Genomic DNA, 16328 nt, shown 5'->3' on the forward strand with positions numbered 1-16328 from the left:
CATGGCCTGCGTGCTCTGCAGTGGACTGACTTTTTCCAGGTCATGCAGACTTGCAGGAATATGCGTCTGGGGTCTTTTAGGGGGTCTTCTTAGAGTCTCCCCCAACTCTCATTCAACTGTTTCAGATTAAATTAGCCATCTTCAGTTGGAAATAGCTTCTTCAGTCTTCTGTGAGCAAAACCGTTTCACCCTTTTGGACCAGATTAACCTTTCTGGGAGAAGCACTATGCCCTGCCAACCCCCAGAAGTTGCCTGGCCCCGCTTCAAAAGGTAACACAATGCAGCCAAGACCACCTCAGCCTTCCGATGCACATCCAGCGTACGGTCACCATTCCTGGGATGCGCACACAGAAGCCTTCTTCCCCTGGCTGAGGTCCTTTGCTGGGGCAGGGCTGCTCAGTGCTGAACATAAGGAAGGGGCTTTGGGGCAGTGGAGAAATCCACCTGTCTCCAGAGGGCTTCGTAGCATTGGTTGGTTAGGCCTAGAAATCACTGTGCATTTCCAAAAGGTGACCCTTAATAAACTGGAGCGTAAAGACTCCATGCGCTTGGAGAGGCTGCAGCCGAAAGTGCAGGGGTAACATGTTGGTGCCTGCGACAGCTAGAGCATGTTGAAAAAGCAAGGATGGGGAACGTGGGTCTTCTCCCCCTTTTGTGACCACCTGTCCTTTCAAAGATTTGACCTCCAGGTCCATCTTCCTTAAATTGGTGCCCTTCAGATGGTGGGACTCTACCTCCCATCATCCTCAGCCAACATGGCCAGTGATGGGAGTTGCAGTCCAACCCTGCTGAAGGGCACCAGTTTGGGGAAGTCTGGATGGTATTTCTCCTCTCTTCCTTCTCCCATGTTCAATTTGGCACAGGATGGCCCTGACTGTTCCTGGGCTTGCTCCCTAGGTGTTCGACTTGCACCTCCCCTGGGTTTATCATGTGTGTGAGAATTGGGAAGGCTGCTGTATGTCGTGGGTTTGCTTGAAAGCCAGAGGTTGAGGTTCAGGTGGGATAAACTGTAAGGCCTGATGCTAGACAAAAGGCCGAGACGGATCAGCCCCTGTGTCGGTGCCTTTACACTCTTTGGACTTTCCCTGCTTGTTTCTACGCTTCCCTTTCCCCCAGGTGGGCTCTCCAGCAAAGCTACGATGGGGGTAAGAACAGCAAACAGCTCTTTTTCCTGATTTGGTCGTGCTGTGCCAGAGTTGGGGGGTGCAGGAGCTCAGAAGTCCCAGACAAGGTGCGCCAAGTTTCCATCAACGGCCTTTTCCTTTTTTCCACAATTTAAACTCAGTTGGCACGTCAGCCTGCTGAGAGCCAGGGTGGCGCAGCGGTTCAAGCGCTGGATGGGGGAGACCCGAGTCCTAGTCCCTGCTTGGCCCTGAGGCTCACTGGGTGATGCTGGGCCAGTCGCTGAGGCTCAGCCTATCCTACATCACAGGGTTGTTGTGAGGATAAATGGAAAGGAGGAGGACAATGTGAGCCACCTTGGGTGCCCTGCACAAGGAGAAAAGGTAAAGAAATGCAGTAATAAATAATAAAAAATAGCCCTTTATGTGAAGAGTTTCTCCTTCTGACTCAACCCCCAGGGGATTCATTGCAGCAAGCATTATATTAAGGCCTGTTCTTGCACTGCAGAAGAGGCAATCATGGTTTTATTTTAATTAGGAAAATCAATGATGTGGCACTTTTTAAAACTGCAAATAAATTACGAGGGATATGACTTCAGGAATTCAACACACGTGCCGGTTTTGGTCCCCAAGGCAATTCCGCTCGAGCTCTCCACCATGCCATCAGTGGCCCTGGCAGCGGGCCACTCAGCCAGGCCCCCGACGCTGCTTGCATGATGCAAGTGGTTCCTCTTGGAAAGGGCACAAGGCTCCTCGGGAAGGAGAAAAGCTGAGAACAAGGCCTTTCACACAGCCGTCTCGATCTCACCAGTGCAGGGCTTGCATTCCTCTTCCAGGCAGGACTGCTTAGGCTAAACAGAAAAGGGAAAGAAAGCAGCAAAGGAAGACAGCTTTGAAGCTCAGGGGTTGTAGTGGATCAAGTTGAAGCCAGCTGCTTTCCATTTTTAGTTTAGCTTCTGTATTTTGGTTATTGAGGGCGCAATCCGGTGCATGTGTAGACAGAAAAAAATGACCTGACAACTCCCAGCATTCCCCAGCCAGCTTGGCATGGCTGGCAGGGGAATGCTGGGAGCTGTAGGACCTCTTTTCTGTCTATACATGCACAGGATAGCACCTTTATTGCATTTTTAATCTGCCCAATAAAAAGCATTCTCAGGATGGATTACAAACAGTTAAAACGATTAAGAAGCATGTAATGCAAATGGTTAAAAGAAGAACTACAAATTAACAAGCGGAACAGCCATCAAAGAGTAAGACCAAACCTCCAACATGCCTGGGGGGAAAAGGAAGCTCTCCTTTCTCCAACTCGCTGTGGGGAGTAGGCTAGCCTTTCCCAACCCCTGTGTTGGACTGCAAGTCCCATCCTCCTCAGCTAGCATGGCCAGTGGCCCAGCATCATTCTCAGAATATAAAATGGTGGGTGGCTGATGCCCAGAATTCTCCTTAGAAGTGTGCCCTGCTGCCCCGAAAAGAAGAATGTAACTCCTGGGTTGGCAGAGCACAGCTTTGGGGGGTGGAGGTGGGGAGGGTGTGTGTGCGTGCGCGTGTGTGGCTGCGTTTGTGTGTCTCCTGGCCACTTTGGGGGGGGGGGTGCATGTGTTTCTTGAAGCGTCGCCCATTTGCCAGCTGTGGAATGGGCATTTTGTTGTGCTTTGGGAGGGCAAAGATGTGATCTGGCATTTGGGGCCCAAAGCCCTACCCCACCTTTGCGCAGCTTCTTCGCCAAGTCTCTGAGCTTCAGCAGTTTGCCTTCTATGAAATGGGTACTGGGAACAGAAAACGGGGGGGTTCCAAGGAGTGGGTTTGTGCTTTGGAGTTCAGCCCCTGACCTCTGGCCTTGCGCTTAAGTTCTCAGGCAAGTGACTTTTCTTTTAGCGGCCCACCAGCTGGCCTCGTGGGAGACAGGTGTTTTGTGACTGGCCCTGCCCAACATGGCAGCCATTTTGTGAAAGTGCCCATGACACCCTCTCCAAAATCTCTTGGTGCCCATCATCTCCAAAGAAGGTTGGGGACTCCTGCGCTACGGGGATGAGCCAAGTTCAGAGGAAGAACGCTGGATGGTGCAGAGTTGAATCCCACGGAAATGCGGGTGGGGAGATGCCGTGTTTCTGCCGTGAGTGACTGCTGCCCTTGGAGGGCGGGACGAACCTCTCTGGAGCAGGAGTAGCCAATGCTGGGCCAGATCAGTGCAAGCTTGATGGTCAAGGACTACTCACGCGATGCTTCAAGTATGACAGGTAGGTGTCCCAGCCAAGAGTGATGACATTCATGTAGGCCACACGGTACTTGGGCGGCACGTACAAGAAGTTGATCAGCTGGGCTGGCGGCCACACGCACCAGTCCATCTGCGGACAGGAAGAGGAGACCAGATCAGCCACCCCATCCACAAAATTGGAGGCAAGAAGCGGGTGGTGGAGAGAAAGAAAGGGACGCTTGCCTTGTAGAACTCCCAGAAGTTGTCCTCCAACTCGTGCCAGCTCTGCTCCAGAGTTTGTCCCTCCAAGGATCCCATCCCTGCAGGCAGATATAAAAGAAAGGAATGCAACAGGAAGGGGCCATGTTCTTGCCCCATAAGCCTTAGCTACAAGGAACGAGAGGACCTGAAAATCATACAGAGGAAGCCAAGCACAGAATTCGACCACCAGCGATGTGGCTCAGAAGAGTTTCCAGAACGGATTTCCCCCCAGAATGTTTTACGGTGCTTCCTTTTTTGGCTGACATTTTTCCATTTTGTTAGTTCATTAACGACAACAGCAAATAACGTTAAGCGGGTTTAGCAGTTTCAAAGTTGTAGCTGAGTCCTTTGGCTTGCTAAAATTAATTAGCGCATCCACAGTTTTCAATACTTGTTTTTTTTCCTTAAATGTACACGATGGAAGGGAAGTGCACGTGAGCGTCTTTAAATTTTTACACAACGTCTACATAATCCGTCACTTAATTCGCATGACGTGATTAATGTGGTCTTTTCTCCCCCTGACATATTTTGGGTCAAATACTTGTGGTGTGCTGGGACAAAAAAAATTCACACCAGGACCGTATGTGTTGTTTCGCTTTGCTCTTTCCTAAATGCAAGCAGCAAAATAAAAAGTGCTAAATTCGATCGCTCTCTAGGGCAGAAGTGGTCATCTTGTGGCCTCCCAGTTTGGACTTGCAACTTCCATCAGCCCTAGCCAACACAGGCAATGGTGCAGGACGATGGGAGTTGTGGCACTCCTGATGCTTTGGCCCGCAAGTTGCCCACCCCGCTCCGGAAAATTTCCCACAGCAAACTGGAAAATTTCCGATGGAACTCGCCCTGATGGGGTGCCAACTGCAAAACTGGCCCGTTCAAAACTTTCCGGAAACCCCACATCACGAGCTTCCCAAGAGAAGCCGCCCTCCTTTTCTGCCCCCCCCCGCCCAGAGAAGTTACGGCGTGAAGCCTCATGTATCCCCCCCAGCTGCGCCCCAATGCATTTGGGGGGCCCTGAACAGGGGCTTGGTCTCCTCCCGGCCTACACCCCCAGCGGCTGGCCTTACCCAGGAAATACCACACCCCGAAAGCTGGGGAAGCCACGACCTGGTCGATGAGCACCTTCTTCAGGACGACCCGGAGGCCCCGGAGCCCGGCGGCGGGGAAAGCCCGGTCCAGCCACAGGTACCAGTAATGCATGAGCGGCCCCATGCTGCAGCCGACGGCGAACATCCGAGCTGCGGGACAGAAGCGCCCGTCAGGCCTGCGGGCGCCCGGGTCGCCCGCGCCTCGGGCCGAGCCCGCCAGGGAGCGCCGCCCCGGGCCGATGGGAGGCGCCGCCCGGGGCCCTGCTCCGGGGGACCGCCGCCCGGCCCGGCCCGCCCCTCCCGCGCGGCCCACCTGTGCGCCGCGCGTCGCGCCGGCGCCGCGCGCCGCGCCGCAGCTCCCAGGCCTGGCGCAGCGCGTCGCCCGCCGCCAGCAGCGCCCCGCAGCCGGCCGTGTTGGCGGCCAGCAGCAGGCGGCCCGCGCCCAGCCGGGCGCAGCAGGCGCGCAGCAGCCCCCGGGCGCGGGGCGCCATGGCCGCTCTGCGCGGGCGCCGGGGGCGGGGCCGGAAGGGGCGCGCCGAGAAGGGGGCGCGGCTCCCCGAAGCTTCCGGCTCGAGCGCGATGGCGGGAAGGGCTGCGCGGGGCGGGTGAGGGCCGCGGCCGGGGGGGAGCGGGGGGGGAGGGAGTGAGGGGCCGCGGCCGGGAGGGGGGGCCGCGGCCGGGAGGGGGGGCCGCGGCCGGGAGGGGGGGCCGCGGCCGGGAGGGGGGGCCGCGGCCGGCCGGGAGGGAGGGGGGGAGGGGCCGGGCGCTCCCCCCTGCCCACCCCCTCGCGGGACGCCCCCTCACGCTGTGCTTCTCCGCAGGTGCCCCGACCAGGCTGAGGCGACGCCACGCTCCAGGCCCCGGCCGCGAGGTGAGCGCCTGCGTCCGCGGGAAGCAGCGGCGCGCTCGGGGCCCTGGGCGTGCGGGTGCTGGCTCCGCGCGCGGCAGGGGAGGCCTGTGGCGCCCGGGGCCTGCGCTTCCCCGCGGCGCCCCGGCCGTGCTTCCCCCGCAGCGTCGACCCCAGCGGGACCCTCGTGGCGGCCCTGGGCAGGGGGCCGGGCCGAGGGAGGGCAGGCGGGCCCGCCTCCCCACCCCGAGCCTCGTGTCTGAGCCAGGACTCGAACCCGCGCCCCCCCGGGCCGCGACTGACCCCAGCCCCGTGCCACGCCCCGCCGGGCAGCAGCGCGCCCTCGCGCGTTCGCGGTCCGTGGGCGAAGCTACTCCGCACGTGCCCCGGGGCGCCTCACGTGCCGCTTCCCTCTCATTTCTCTCTCTCTCTCTCTCTCTCTCTCTCTGTCTTTGGTTTGGTGGTTTGTGGAGGAGGCAGAGTCGTGCCGTCCCGTTACCTGCAGTATGGCGAAAAAGCGGCTGGAAAGGTGACGAAATCTGGATTTGAAACCCAGTGTTGCGTGTCGACTGCTCTTCTTTAAAGACGGAGGCTTTGGTATAATAAAATCTAGCGTTTCAAAAAGGCAACAACCACACCGTCAATATCCCATAAGTTCTTAAGAGCACAGAGATGAGCAAATCCAGTTGCAGCACTGAAATTTCCTCCGTCCTTGTCTTCTTTTTTTGCAGCACTCCACGAAGTATATGTTTAAGGGTACGATCCAATGCATGTTTGTTCAGAAATATGTCCTACAACTCCCAGCGTTCCCCAGCCAGGTTGGCTGGCTAGGGAATGGTGGGAGGTGTGGGACCCGTTTCTGTCTAAACGTGCATAGAAATGTGCCCTAAAGGCAGAAACTATCCATCTTCATTCCTTGACGGGATAAAGCCTCCCCCCCCCCCCCCCCCGTTCGATCATGTCTTCTCGGTGGTAGCTGGCAGGCAGGGACCATTTCGTTTTGTATACAGCGCTTAGAAAACTTGAGGCGCTTCATAGGTGGCTAATAATAAGATGGGGAGAAAGTAGGAAGCGACTTCATTCCAAGAGGACAGAATTTGGGGAGTTTTCGGTCATGGAGAGGGTAGAAATCAGGATGCCGAAAGGTGAGGTGGCCAAACCTGGGCATTTCTTCCTTTATTTATAATCATAGTGAACTATTAGAGAATACCAAGAAAAATAGTTAACGTCACAACGTAGCATAAACTACATTTGCCTAACCAAAAAAGTACTCGTGGATCAAAAGAGGTGGGGGAAGGCTGTGATGTTAAGCACACTTCCTTGAGAGAAAGCCCCATGAAAAGTAGTGGGGCTTTCTCCCACAGAAACCTTCTAAGGAGCGGGGAACAGAGCACTAGACTAGACAGACCCTTGGGCTGATCCGGTGTGGCTCTTGTGCTCTCAGAGGTGCAAGATTCGAATCTGATCTGGCCGGTTGCTGGAGTGTGTTTCAGGCACCCCACATCTCAGGGTGGCTCACCCGCAGTGGCAGCCCCCCCCCCCCCCCCGGCATGCAGTAGGTCCCAGGCTCGACCTCTGGCAGATTCTCCTGGTAGGGCTGGAAAAGCCCCGCCTGAAACCCCGGTGAGCTGCCACCACCGCCGAGTATCAGCAGCCCTCCGCTAGATGGACTGAGGGTCTGGCTCCGTGTCAGGCGGCTTCCGAGGTGCCTGTGAATTGCCCCCGTGCGATACCTGCCTGTATGTTTGCTTGGCAGGCCTCCTCCAGCCCCAGCCTGCCCCTTGCCAAAGGGCCAGACGGAGTCACGTCTCCGAAGAGGCCGGCCGTTCCGGTCCAGAAAGGCAGAGCTTTGGCAGGTGAGCCAGAGCTTTGGCAGGTGAGCCGTGGCATAGCGGCAGGGCGACGGTCCGCACTGGGGCTCCTGAGGTCCCAGCAGGAGGAGCAGCTGCGAGGATTCTCGGATGCGTACGAGAGCACGTGCTAGTTCCCCTGGACGGACCGGTGGGCTCCCACCGTTGTCGTGCTTGACGGGGGCACGAAACCCATTCTGCGCTCCCCCTGCTGCTGCAGTGCAGGGCACGCTCAGCGCTCTGCCATCGGGGGGCTGGTTGCCCCTTTGGGGTCACTCGTCTACTGTTCTTGGCCTTCTCCCTGAGGCGCAATGGGGGGGGCTCCTGGGGGTAGGGGCAGGGTCGCTCAAGGGTGGGGGGGAGTGCCGCTGCACTCGTGTCCCCCTCGTGGGCTTCCCTCTGGCAGCGGGTTGGCCCCTGCGGACAGAATGCTGGGCCTGACGGACCTCTGGCCCGATCCGGCACGGCTCCTGTCTTCACGGCCCTGCAGACCAACTTGCCCAGCAGGGGCGTCCAGAGAACCTTTGAGCAGAGTGTGGACGTCGCTGGTCTCCCGTGAAGTCGTCGGAGCCCTGCGAGGGGGAGTCGGGCTGCTCACGCTTTTCTCCCCCTCACCTCCTTCCCCTCCAGAACCTGCTGCTGGCGTGCTGCAGTCAACTCTGTTGGATGGCGCTGGGCACGCCCGGCCTGACCTGGACTTCTCGGCCATTAACGGTGGGGTTTGCCTTTGGTTGCAAAGGTGGGGGGCTTGCCAGGGCCAGGGGCGCCGAGTTTTCAAACAGAGGCTGCAGCGTGGGAAGCGGGAGCTGCTAGCCAAAGAGGAAACCGCGAAAACGCCACCAGAACCACCGATCGCACCTGCTGGAATTCCCTCTAGGCTCCCTGGGCCAGCCTGGGGCCCTCCAGATGTGCTGGACTGCAGCACCCATCATCCCCAGCCAGCACGGCTAGAGGGTATGGGAGTTGCAGTCCGGCGCGCCGGGTTTGCAAAGATGGCTTTACAGGGTTGCGAAGCCGGTCGGAGACCTTTCCTCACACTACATGGAAAAGGGTGGCGGTGGTGCCGTGGTTGCAGCCACGTGGGGGTCTCCTCCTCCCCGCTGAAGCTCCAACCTCACCATTCTCAACGGGAACGCAGCACGGCCTTCATGTCTGTCTCTGTTTGCCTGCGCTCTTCCAGACCACAGCCGCCACCGGGCCTGGGGTTCAAAGACCAGCGTCGAATGTTCCACCAGAAAGAAGCAGGGTGCGGTGAGTGGTGCCGGTGAATCACGCGGAGAACGCGATTGCTGCCCATGTGCAGCTTGAATCAGCAGCCCATGGCTGTGGGAGCCACGTTCCAGAGGCCTCCTCTTGCCAGGACGCTGGGCCCCAGCCCCGGGGAAACACTCTGTCTCGGGCCCGTCGGCTCACCTTGCCAGCCTGCAGCCTCCGAATGTCAGTTCCGGCGTGGGCATGGTGTGGGTAGCCCACTCTGTCTCGGCCTTTCTTCCCCCTCCTCACCGTTCCAGCCTTTCTTCCCCCTCCTCACCGTTCCAGCCTTTCTTCTCCCTCCTCACCGTTCCACGGTGGCGGTGGCACCTCGGCCGCTTGTCCCTGCCTAATTTGGGCCGGGAGACAGCCACGGTGGTTGTGAGGAGGGCGTTTGCCCACGCGATGGAGTGGGATACCGTGGGGCGCAACGGCCCCCAGCTTAGACGGCTTTAAGAAACAAACTTGTAGAGGAGGAGCCTATCAAGGGCCACTCGTCACGGTGGCTGTACGTTTCCTCCCGTCTCAGAGGCAGCGTGCTTATGGACGCCAGTTGCTGGGGGACATGGGCAGAAGGGGGCCACGTTGAGTCGTTCAGAGAAGCGCAAGGGAGACCGGGAGAGGTCCTCCAAAGATGTGAATTTTTTGGTTCTATTTTTTTGTTTGTAATCTTATTTCTGAGAGGATCACTGGCTGAGCAGCTGCCTTGTGGAGGCCTGAGCCTCCGTCCTTAGAGGCGTTCGAGAAATGGCCGAGCGTCTCCTGCCTCGGGGGGGCTTCAGGGGCTCTTTCTGCTCCTGTGCATTGTTAGAAGGAAATCTGCTTTGTTTTTCCCAGGCACCTTCCGATTCTGACCTGATTGGGATGCTGGACTCTCAGACACTGGTGCTGACCTATGCCTCCATCAAGGTAAAGCGCCCGCAGGCATCTGCTTAGATCGGAGGGGGAAACCCCAAATTGCAAAATGGGGAAGGTCTCGGGGGGGCCATGTTCCCTGGGCGGGGCCAGGGTTAGAGTGGGAAGGGTCAACTGCGACAATTGCCATTTCAAGTTTTCTCAGAAGTAAGCAGGGCTGAATCACTCAGTTGCACTTTCACATAGGGTCCCAAATACCAAACCCCTGCATGTCTGCTCACAAGTAAGCAGGCGAAAAATCTGCACATCTACTCAGAAGGAAGCAGGACTGAATCACTCGGCGTTTTCAAGTAGCACCCCACATGCCAAGCCTCTGCATTTCTACTCGCAAGTAAGCAGGTCTTCTGCCTGCCAAATGCACAGCTCACCATCTTTGCAACAACTCACTTCTTTGCAGTACATTTAAAAGTGAATTTCCTTTAAATACTCTCTTATTCCTGAGCTGCGATGAAAGGAAATAGCACAAGCAGCTTGCAGGCTGGGCTTTCCCCACCTGTCCCGAATCCAACTCATTTTTAAACAAAGTCACACTTCTTGAAAACTGCCTTGCTTTTTGTGGCTTTGACCCCAGTGATGTTCTGATGTAACAGATGGAGAAAAACCTGACTCTGCTGCAAGGGAAGACCGAGAGGGACTTGCTAATGCTTTCTGAGGAAGTGGGGAAGCTGGAGAGGGAGGCGAATGAGAAGAGGCGCAGGCTGCAGCGTCTGAAGAAGGAGCGCGAGCTCTCTGAAGTCCTGGACAGACAGGTTGGTTTGTTTCTTCACTGTAACTTCATCTCAGTATCTCTGTGCTGCTTTTCGGGCCCCCTAGGGAGCCCTCAAGGTGGCTTGCGAGCATAGCGGGATCAGATGAAAGCCAACACCCCATTAAAACTGCTCCGTAAACAAAACATGGAGGATCAGACAGCTTACGGGCTTCATCACACGGAGCTTTTATCCTGCGATTGAGAGTGCCCCCTCACGGAAGTTTGCGGGCTCTTTGCCTGACGCCGTGACTGTCCTGCACGAAATGCCCTTTGTCCCGTTTTTAAATAGATCGCAGATAATGAGCTGTCAAATTACCCCGTTGCGTTCCGCTTCACTTTCCTCCGTGAAAAGAGTTAAAGCGGCAAGAAGAGGAGCGAGATCAATGGAAGATAGTGGAAGACTCAGATATGGGGTGGGGGGAGGGAAGGAAGCACGTGTAAAAGGAGTCAGTGGTGATTCTGCATTTAAAACAGAAGCAGCAAGCTCCGTTTTAAATTCAGGATTTTAGCTTGGTGTAGAAATGCCCTTTAAAGCACATCTAGAGAGCGGAGTTCTTGCTGTCTTGGAGGCTGAGAAGGATGGGGCCAGGTGAGCCTTGTGATGCTGGACCGGGTTAGATCGTGCCCAGATGTCTCTTCTGTATATTTATGGGTAGGCAGCAAATCCCTGAGCAGGGGCTGCCGCCTCTGTCCTTGTCCTTTGGAGTGCCAGCCATTCCCTCTTGTTCCCAGACTGCTTGGGAACTCTGGCCAATCCATCAATGTAATACTGCCTTTCCACAAAGGATTGTGCTCTGGGCAGCTTACAACAGAGAAAAGCAGCAACAGTAAAACAGGTGTGTGTGTATCAATGCACATCTGCATGCGCACACACCCACATCCCTATATATCTGTACGTCCACATCTGTGGAATATTGCATGCAGCTCCAGGCATACGCTTTACAAAGGGTGTTGACAAACTGGAGGATGTCCAGGGCGGAGAGACCAAAGTGGCGAGGGGCCTGGAAGTCCTCCGAGGAATGGTTCAAAGAGCCGGGTATGGTTAGCCTGAGGAAGAGGAGTTTCAGGGCAGGCGTGAGAGCAGTGTTCAAGTACTTGGAGGGCTGTCTCCCTGGAGTGGGAGCAGAGGCGTTCCCTGTTGCTTCCCAGGGCAGGACAAGGACCTCTGGGTTGAAACTGCAGGCTTCCTACCAGGGAGGAACTGGCAGCCTTCGGAGGTGGCGGGATGTCCTTTGCCGGAGATGCAGGGGGAGGCGTCTGTCAGGGATGCTGTAGCTGCATCCTGCATTGAGCGGGGGGCGGGCAGGCAAGAGGGCTTCTGAGGTCTCTCCCGACTCTGGGCTCCTATGAATATTTCCAGCCAATTCGAGTGATGGTCTCCAGGGAATTGGAGCGACGATCAGTCATTTCACGCGGAGCCCTCTGTCTCGGCAAGGCGGCAAAGGCCTCATCGCGGCCACGGTAGCGTAGCCCTTAACTCCATCACGGAGGTAGGGCGCCCTGCCAGACAGGGTGGCCATGGCCTTCCCGCTTCCGCAGCTCTGGGAGACACGCTGTGCTGGCCTGCAGCTGGAGCGCAGCGCCACGCTTCTTCCCTCAAGCACACCACTCTAGGTTCCAGTCAGCGCCAGTCGGAATGCTGAGGAGCTTCGCAGCTTGGATAGCTGCTTCTGAGCTCTGCCTGGCTGTGACTGGAACCCGGAGCAGATCCACCGCCCCGCTGGCGTCGGAGGCGCTGGCCTCCGCTGACCGCCCACGCAGGCCTGTCTGGGGAGGCGGCACGGCCTCCTCAGCGCCTGCTGCCAGGCTCCACAGCTCCCTGCCGAGGAGGCTCCGTTGCCCCCTCTGTGGCCCTCCCCCTGGCAGGCGAAGACCGTCCTGCTCGAGCGGCCCTTGGCCGTTGCCAAAGCAGGCTTTAGCGGGGCAGTGCTGGTCCGTCCCTTGCTCGCCGCGTGTGGCTTTAATGGGTTTGTTACCCTGCATTTCAAGTGAGGTTTTGTGTTTAACCTGGGTTTATCGGTAGCCGCCTTGAGGGCCATTTTGGGTCAGAAAGGCGGGGTATGAATGCAAATACAGATGCTGCTGGGAAGCCTGCCTGATGCAGCAGTTCCTGGGCTTCGCGCAGCTGCTGAGTGGGGATTTGCGAGGAGCTCTGTCCATTTGTGGCATGGCCTGATGACTAACCCACGGGGCTTTTCTCCCCCACCACGCACGCTCGGTTTCCAGATTGAACTGCTTGGCCCGCTTTCCGAGCAATGCGTGCAGTTCCAGGAGGAGTACCGGCACTTCGCCACGGCGCTGGACACGACGAGGCACCAGCTGCCCGTGAAGGACATCTGCGCGGGAGAGGATCGGTGCCAATACCTAGGTACGGACCTCTGGCACCTTCCTGTGCCCCGCCCGGGAACAGGTGAGGCGGCGTCTCCTGTGACACAAGGCCGTGGCGATCCGATCAAGAGAAGCGCTGCACCTGGCAGTCCGGGTTCTGCCGCGATGAGAGTGGAGTTCTGTGACGGGCGTTGAAACCGGCCTCCCTGCCTGCAGGGGTCAGGCACATCTGGAGGGCCCCAGGTTGTGGAAGGCGGGTGGAAACCCTGCCGAAACTCCCCGTTCTGCATGATTCCTTCCAGTTGTGTGTGTGTGGGGGGGGGTTACTGAGCCCCGCCCTGGTCTCCTGGCTTTTGAAGTCCCAGCAGGCGCTGCCTCCATAATCGTCCTGGAGACTCGGTATTTGCACACTTGTTTCGGGGGGGGGGGAATCCCTGATGTGCGATCGCCTCCTGTGTGCCGTCTGGCTGAGGGCTGCTTCTTCCGACCCTGTCCTTTGGGCAGCGGCTTTGCAGAAAGGCCTGGCTGAGACTCAGACCGTGCTGGATGAAGCCTTGGTGCAGCAGTCGAAGGACCACGCCGGGGCGCTGAGTGCCATGAAGGAGCTGGAGGAGGCAACTGTGAAGCTGGAGGCGGAGCTGCCCAGGTTCATCAGGAAAGCGCAGGAGGGCAGTTGGGTGGGGTTGGTGCCGGCGGTGTGGGGTAGCAACGTCTCAAGACGCTGAGGAGTCCTTGGTAATGGTCCAAGTCAGGTAATGGTAATGGTCCTGCATCCCTCTTCAGAGGAAGTGCTTTATGCCAGAATTCCCGAGTTTCGTCATGAGAATAGATTGAGAAGCTGCAGGGAAGCGCATTTCGGCTGAGCGTTCAGAGAAACGTCCTAACGGGGAGGGCTGTTTGGCAGTGGGACAGGCTCCCTTGGGAGGTGGCAGGCTCTCCTTCGTGGGAGGGATTTAAGCAGAGGCCGCGTGGCCATTTGCCAGGGACGCTGTAGCCACACCCTGCGGAATGGTGGCTGCAGAGGCTGGACTCAATGATGTCTGAGGTCCCCTCCGCCTCTGTGGTTCCGTAAAGACCACCCATGCACTACCTTTGCCATCTGAGGCCCTCAGCCTCCTCCGAGGGAGGCTCAGACAGTGGCAACAAGGGAGAGGGCCTTTTGGGGGGTGGCCCCCCGATTGTGGAACAATCTCCAATGTGGCCTGCCTGCCGCCACGTTAAGACCGGCCTTTACTGTCAGGCATTTGGCAGCACGTGATAGGGTTTTTAACAAGTCCTGGAATTTCTTATTATAAAGTGTGTGTGTGCGTGTGTGTACAGATATATATATATATGTGGGCATGTATCTGTTTATATGTTGTATGCAAATGGTTTTCATACTATGTTACCATATTGTATTTTTATGGTTTCTAATCCTTGAAAACCACTCAGAGAGCTTTGACGATTGGGCGGGATAGAAATGTCATAGGCAAAATGAAAAGAAAATGAAGAAACGGAGAGAAACGGAGCTTCTAGGTTGCCTCCCTGCTACCCCTCCAGATACATCAATTCCCTGTCGTGTTTTTATAGCTGTGGTCTGTAATATTAGTCCCTTTGCTACAGCTGTGCGAGGAGATCAGGGTAATGTTCCAATTGGCTGGTGGGAGAACCTGGATCAAGAGGGTTGCAGGTTCGAGGCCTTAGCTGGGATTTGAATGTGAGTTCGGTCTGGTGCCTGCCCTGTTTTGTGGGTTGGGTGGGGAGGCGAATGGCCCTCTTGCCTGTGAGATAGTGGCGTTTGGGGGGATTAGATGACAATGGGCTTCCCCAACTGGTCACCCTCCAGCTGTATTGGACAATATGGTAACATAATATGAAAATCATTTGCATACAAGTCTTATCCCCAGCCACTATGGCTATTGGCTGGGGTCAAATAATGGGGAAAGGGTGTTGCTTCTGGGAGGCACCTGGGATGTGGTGGACTCGATCAGGGCTCTCCAACCTTTTCAGCTCAGTGGGTATATTTGGATTTTGATAGTGCTGTGGGCACACTCACAAAATGGGTGCCAGGGGACGGCCTTGACCTTCATAAAATGGCTGCCCTGATGTGGCTGGCCAATCAGAAAATGCTCTTCCTACAAGGCAAAGTCGTGAGACTGAAAGAAGAGCAACTGGCCCACGAACCAAAGTCCAAGACAGAGGTGGGGGTCTGGGCTCCCTAAGACAAAACCGCTCTTTGGAACCCCAATAGAGGTGGGTTGGGAGGGTGACGCTGTGCTTTGCAGCAAGCTACCCTCCCATAATAGCAATGTTTAAAAACCTTAAGAAACAAAATAAAGATTAGGAGGGGCTGCGTAGGGAGACTAGGGCTCCTGTTCTGTTCTTCACGACCCTTCCCTCAGGGTTTTCCAAGGGGGGGCACATCTGCTTCCCGCACAGTCGCTTTGACCGCTTCTCTCCTTTCTCTTCACCCCCACCTTCCCTTAGGACCTTTGCACAAGTCCTGGATCTGTCTGCTGATTTGAGCAAGGAGTCATCCCTACATCATCAGAAAGTCTGCGAAGACTCCCTGGGCCTGGAGACCACGAAGCCATTCTACTTCCTCTAGGCCAAGGCAGGTGCTCCTGGGTCGGTCGCCCAGAGAGCAGGCTGGTCATCCGGTTCTGTCATCTGAAGCGATGCTGCATCTGCTGTCCATGTCTTTCTTCCCCTCTTCTGAGATGAAGAGAGGTTTGCACTTTAGGGCTTTTGGGTTTTTTCTATTAAAATACCTTTTTATTGCAAGCCTGGCTTTTGCAGCATTCTTTCGGGATGGTCCTATTTCAGCCTTCCCCAACCTGGTGCCTTCCAGATGTGCCTTCCAGCACCCCTGGGGGATGCTGGGAGTTGCAGTCTGACACATCTGGAGGACACCAACTTGGCCAAGCTGTTCTATTCCTTGCCCTGCAGGGCTGTGTCTCAGCCCTTCCCGTTGCAAGTCAGGGAACAGGGCATGAAAGAAGGCTGGGCTTCCATAACTAACTCCTGCCTTAATGTGTCTTTTTAGCGAATTAATCAATTTGTGCCCAGCCTCTTCTGTGAAGTTTGAGGCATCTTTGATCAACATCAGAAGATCCTTGCTGGATCAGACCATCTAGTCCAGCATTCTGTTTGTTTTGTTGTTTATTCGTTCAGTCGCTTCCAACTCTTCGTGACTTCATGGACCAGCCCACGCCAGAGCTTCCTGTCGGCCGTCGCCACCCCCAGCTCCCCCAAGGTTGAGTCCGTCACCTCCAGAATATCATCCATCCATCTTGCCCTTGGTCAGCCCCTCTTCCTTTTGCCTTCCACTTTCCCTAATGTCAGCATCTTCTCCAGAGTATCCTGTCTTCTCATTATGTGGCCAAAGTACTTCAGTTTTGCCTTTAATATCCTTCCCTCAAGTGAGCAGTCTGGCTTTATTTCCTGGAGTATGGACTGGTTTGATCTTCTTGCAGTCCAAGGCACTCTCAGAATTTTCCTCCAGCACCACAGTTCAGAAGCATCAATCTTCCTTCGCTCAGCCTTCCTTATGGTCCAGCTCTCACAACCATAGGTTACTACGGGGAATACCATTGCTTTCGCTATGCGGACCTTTGTTGTCAGTGTGATGTCTCTGCTCTTCACTATTTTATCAAGATTTGTCATTGCTCTCCTCCCAAGAAGTAAACGTCTTCTGATTTCCTGGCTGCAGTCAGTGTCTGCAGTAATCTTTGTGCCTAGAAGACAAA

At 56.2% G+C, this 16328-nt stretch overlaps 2 protein-coding genes across 4 annotated transcripts; one reads left to right on the top strand and one right to left on the bottom strand.

The window, feature by feature from the left end:
- Positions 1-203: 203 nt before the first annotated feature.
- On the bottom strand, positions 204-5161 carry MPV17L2 (MPV17 mitochondrial inner membrane protein like 2). The gene is made up of 5 exons (XM_084825591.1): positions 4975-5161; positions 4641-4811; positions 3559-3635; positions 3338-3466; positions 204-1972 (listed from the first exon to the last, which is right to left on the bottom strand). The coding sequence occupies exons 1-5, from the start codon at positions 5150-5152 to the stop codon at positions 1907-1909; spliced, it is 621 nt and encodes a 206-aa protein (XP_084681717.1). The 5' UTR covers positions 5153-5161; the 3' UTR covers positions 204-1906.
- A 58-nt stretch (positions 5162-5219) lies between these two features.
- Positions 5220-15363, top strand: LOC146333802 (HAUS augmin-like complex subunit 8). 3 transcript variants are annotated; one of them, XM_084825587.1, is made up of 11 exons: positions 5220-5266; positions 5483-5532; positions 5982-6037; positions 7265-7364; positions 7989-8072; positions 8539-8609; positions 9447-9518; positions 10115-10273; positions 12499-12640; positions 13105-13246; positions 15067-15363. In XM_084825587.1, exons 1-11 carry the CDS (start codon positions 5241-5243, stop codon positions 15185-15187), a joined length of 1023 nt encoding a protein of 340 aa, XP_084681713.1. In that variant the 5' UTR covers positions 5220-5240; the 3' UTR covers positions 15188-15363. The 3 variants fall into 3 exon arrangements, with proteins under 3 accessions (XP_084681713.1, XP_084681714.1, XP_084681715.1); XM_084825588.1 differs by having other exon boundaries at positions 5985-6037; XM_084825589.1 differs by lacking the exons at positions 5220-5266; positions 5483-5532; positions 5982-6037; positions 7265-7364 and having other exon boundaries at positions 7589-8072.
- Positions 15364-16328: the final 965 nt, after the last annotated feature.

Source organism: Heloderma suspectum, chromosome Z (assembly GCF_057233095.1).
Source record: "Heloderma suspectum isolate Gila_16-S chromosome Z, 16-S_ref, whole genome shotgun sequence".
NCBI classification, from domain to species: Eukaryota; Metazoa; Chordata; class Lepidosauria; order Squamata; family Helodermatidae; genus Heloderma; species Heloderma suspectum.

What these genes read in the sequence shown, in the direction of transcription:
- LOC146333802 (XM_084825589.1), top strand. Translation starts at nt 7,670, where the DNA reads ATGGGGGGGGCTCCTGGGGGTAGGGGCAGGGTCGCTCAAGGGTGGGGG. An exon ending in GGACTTCTCGGCCATTAACG is followed by an intron (nt 8,073 to 8,538) that starts GTGGGGTTTGCC and finishes GCGCTCTTCCAG; the next exon opens with ACCACAGCCGCCACCGGGCC. An exon ending in TGACCTATGCCTCCATCAAG is followed by an intron (nt 9,519 to 10,114) that starts GTAAAGCGCCCG and finishes CTGATGTAACAG; the next exon opens with ATGGAGAAAAACCTGACTCT.
- MPV17L2 (XM_084825591.1), bottom strand. Translation starts at nt 5,152, where the DNA reads ATGGCGCCCCGCGCCCGGGGGCTGCTGCGCGCCTGCTGCGCCCGGCTG. An exon ending in ACTTCTGGGAGTTCTACAAG is followed by an intron (nt 3,467 to 3,558) that starts GCAAGCGTCCCT and finishes TCCTGTCCGCAG; the next exon opens with ATGGACTGGTGCGTGTGGCC. An exon ending in TGTCATACTTGAAGCATCGC is followed by an intron (nt 1,973 to 3,337) that starts GTGAGTAGTCCT and finishes TTTTCTGTTTAG; the next exon opens with CCTAAGCAGTCCTGCCTGGA.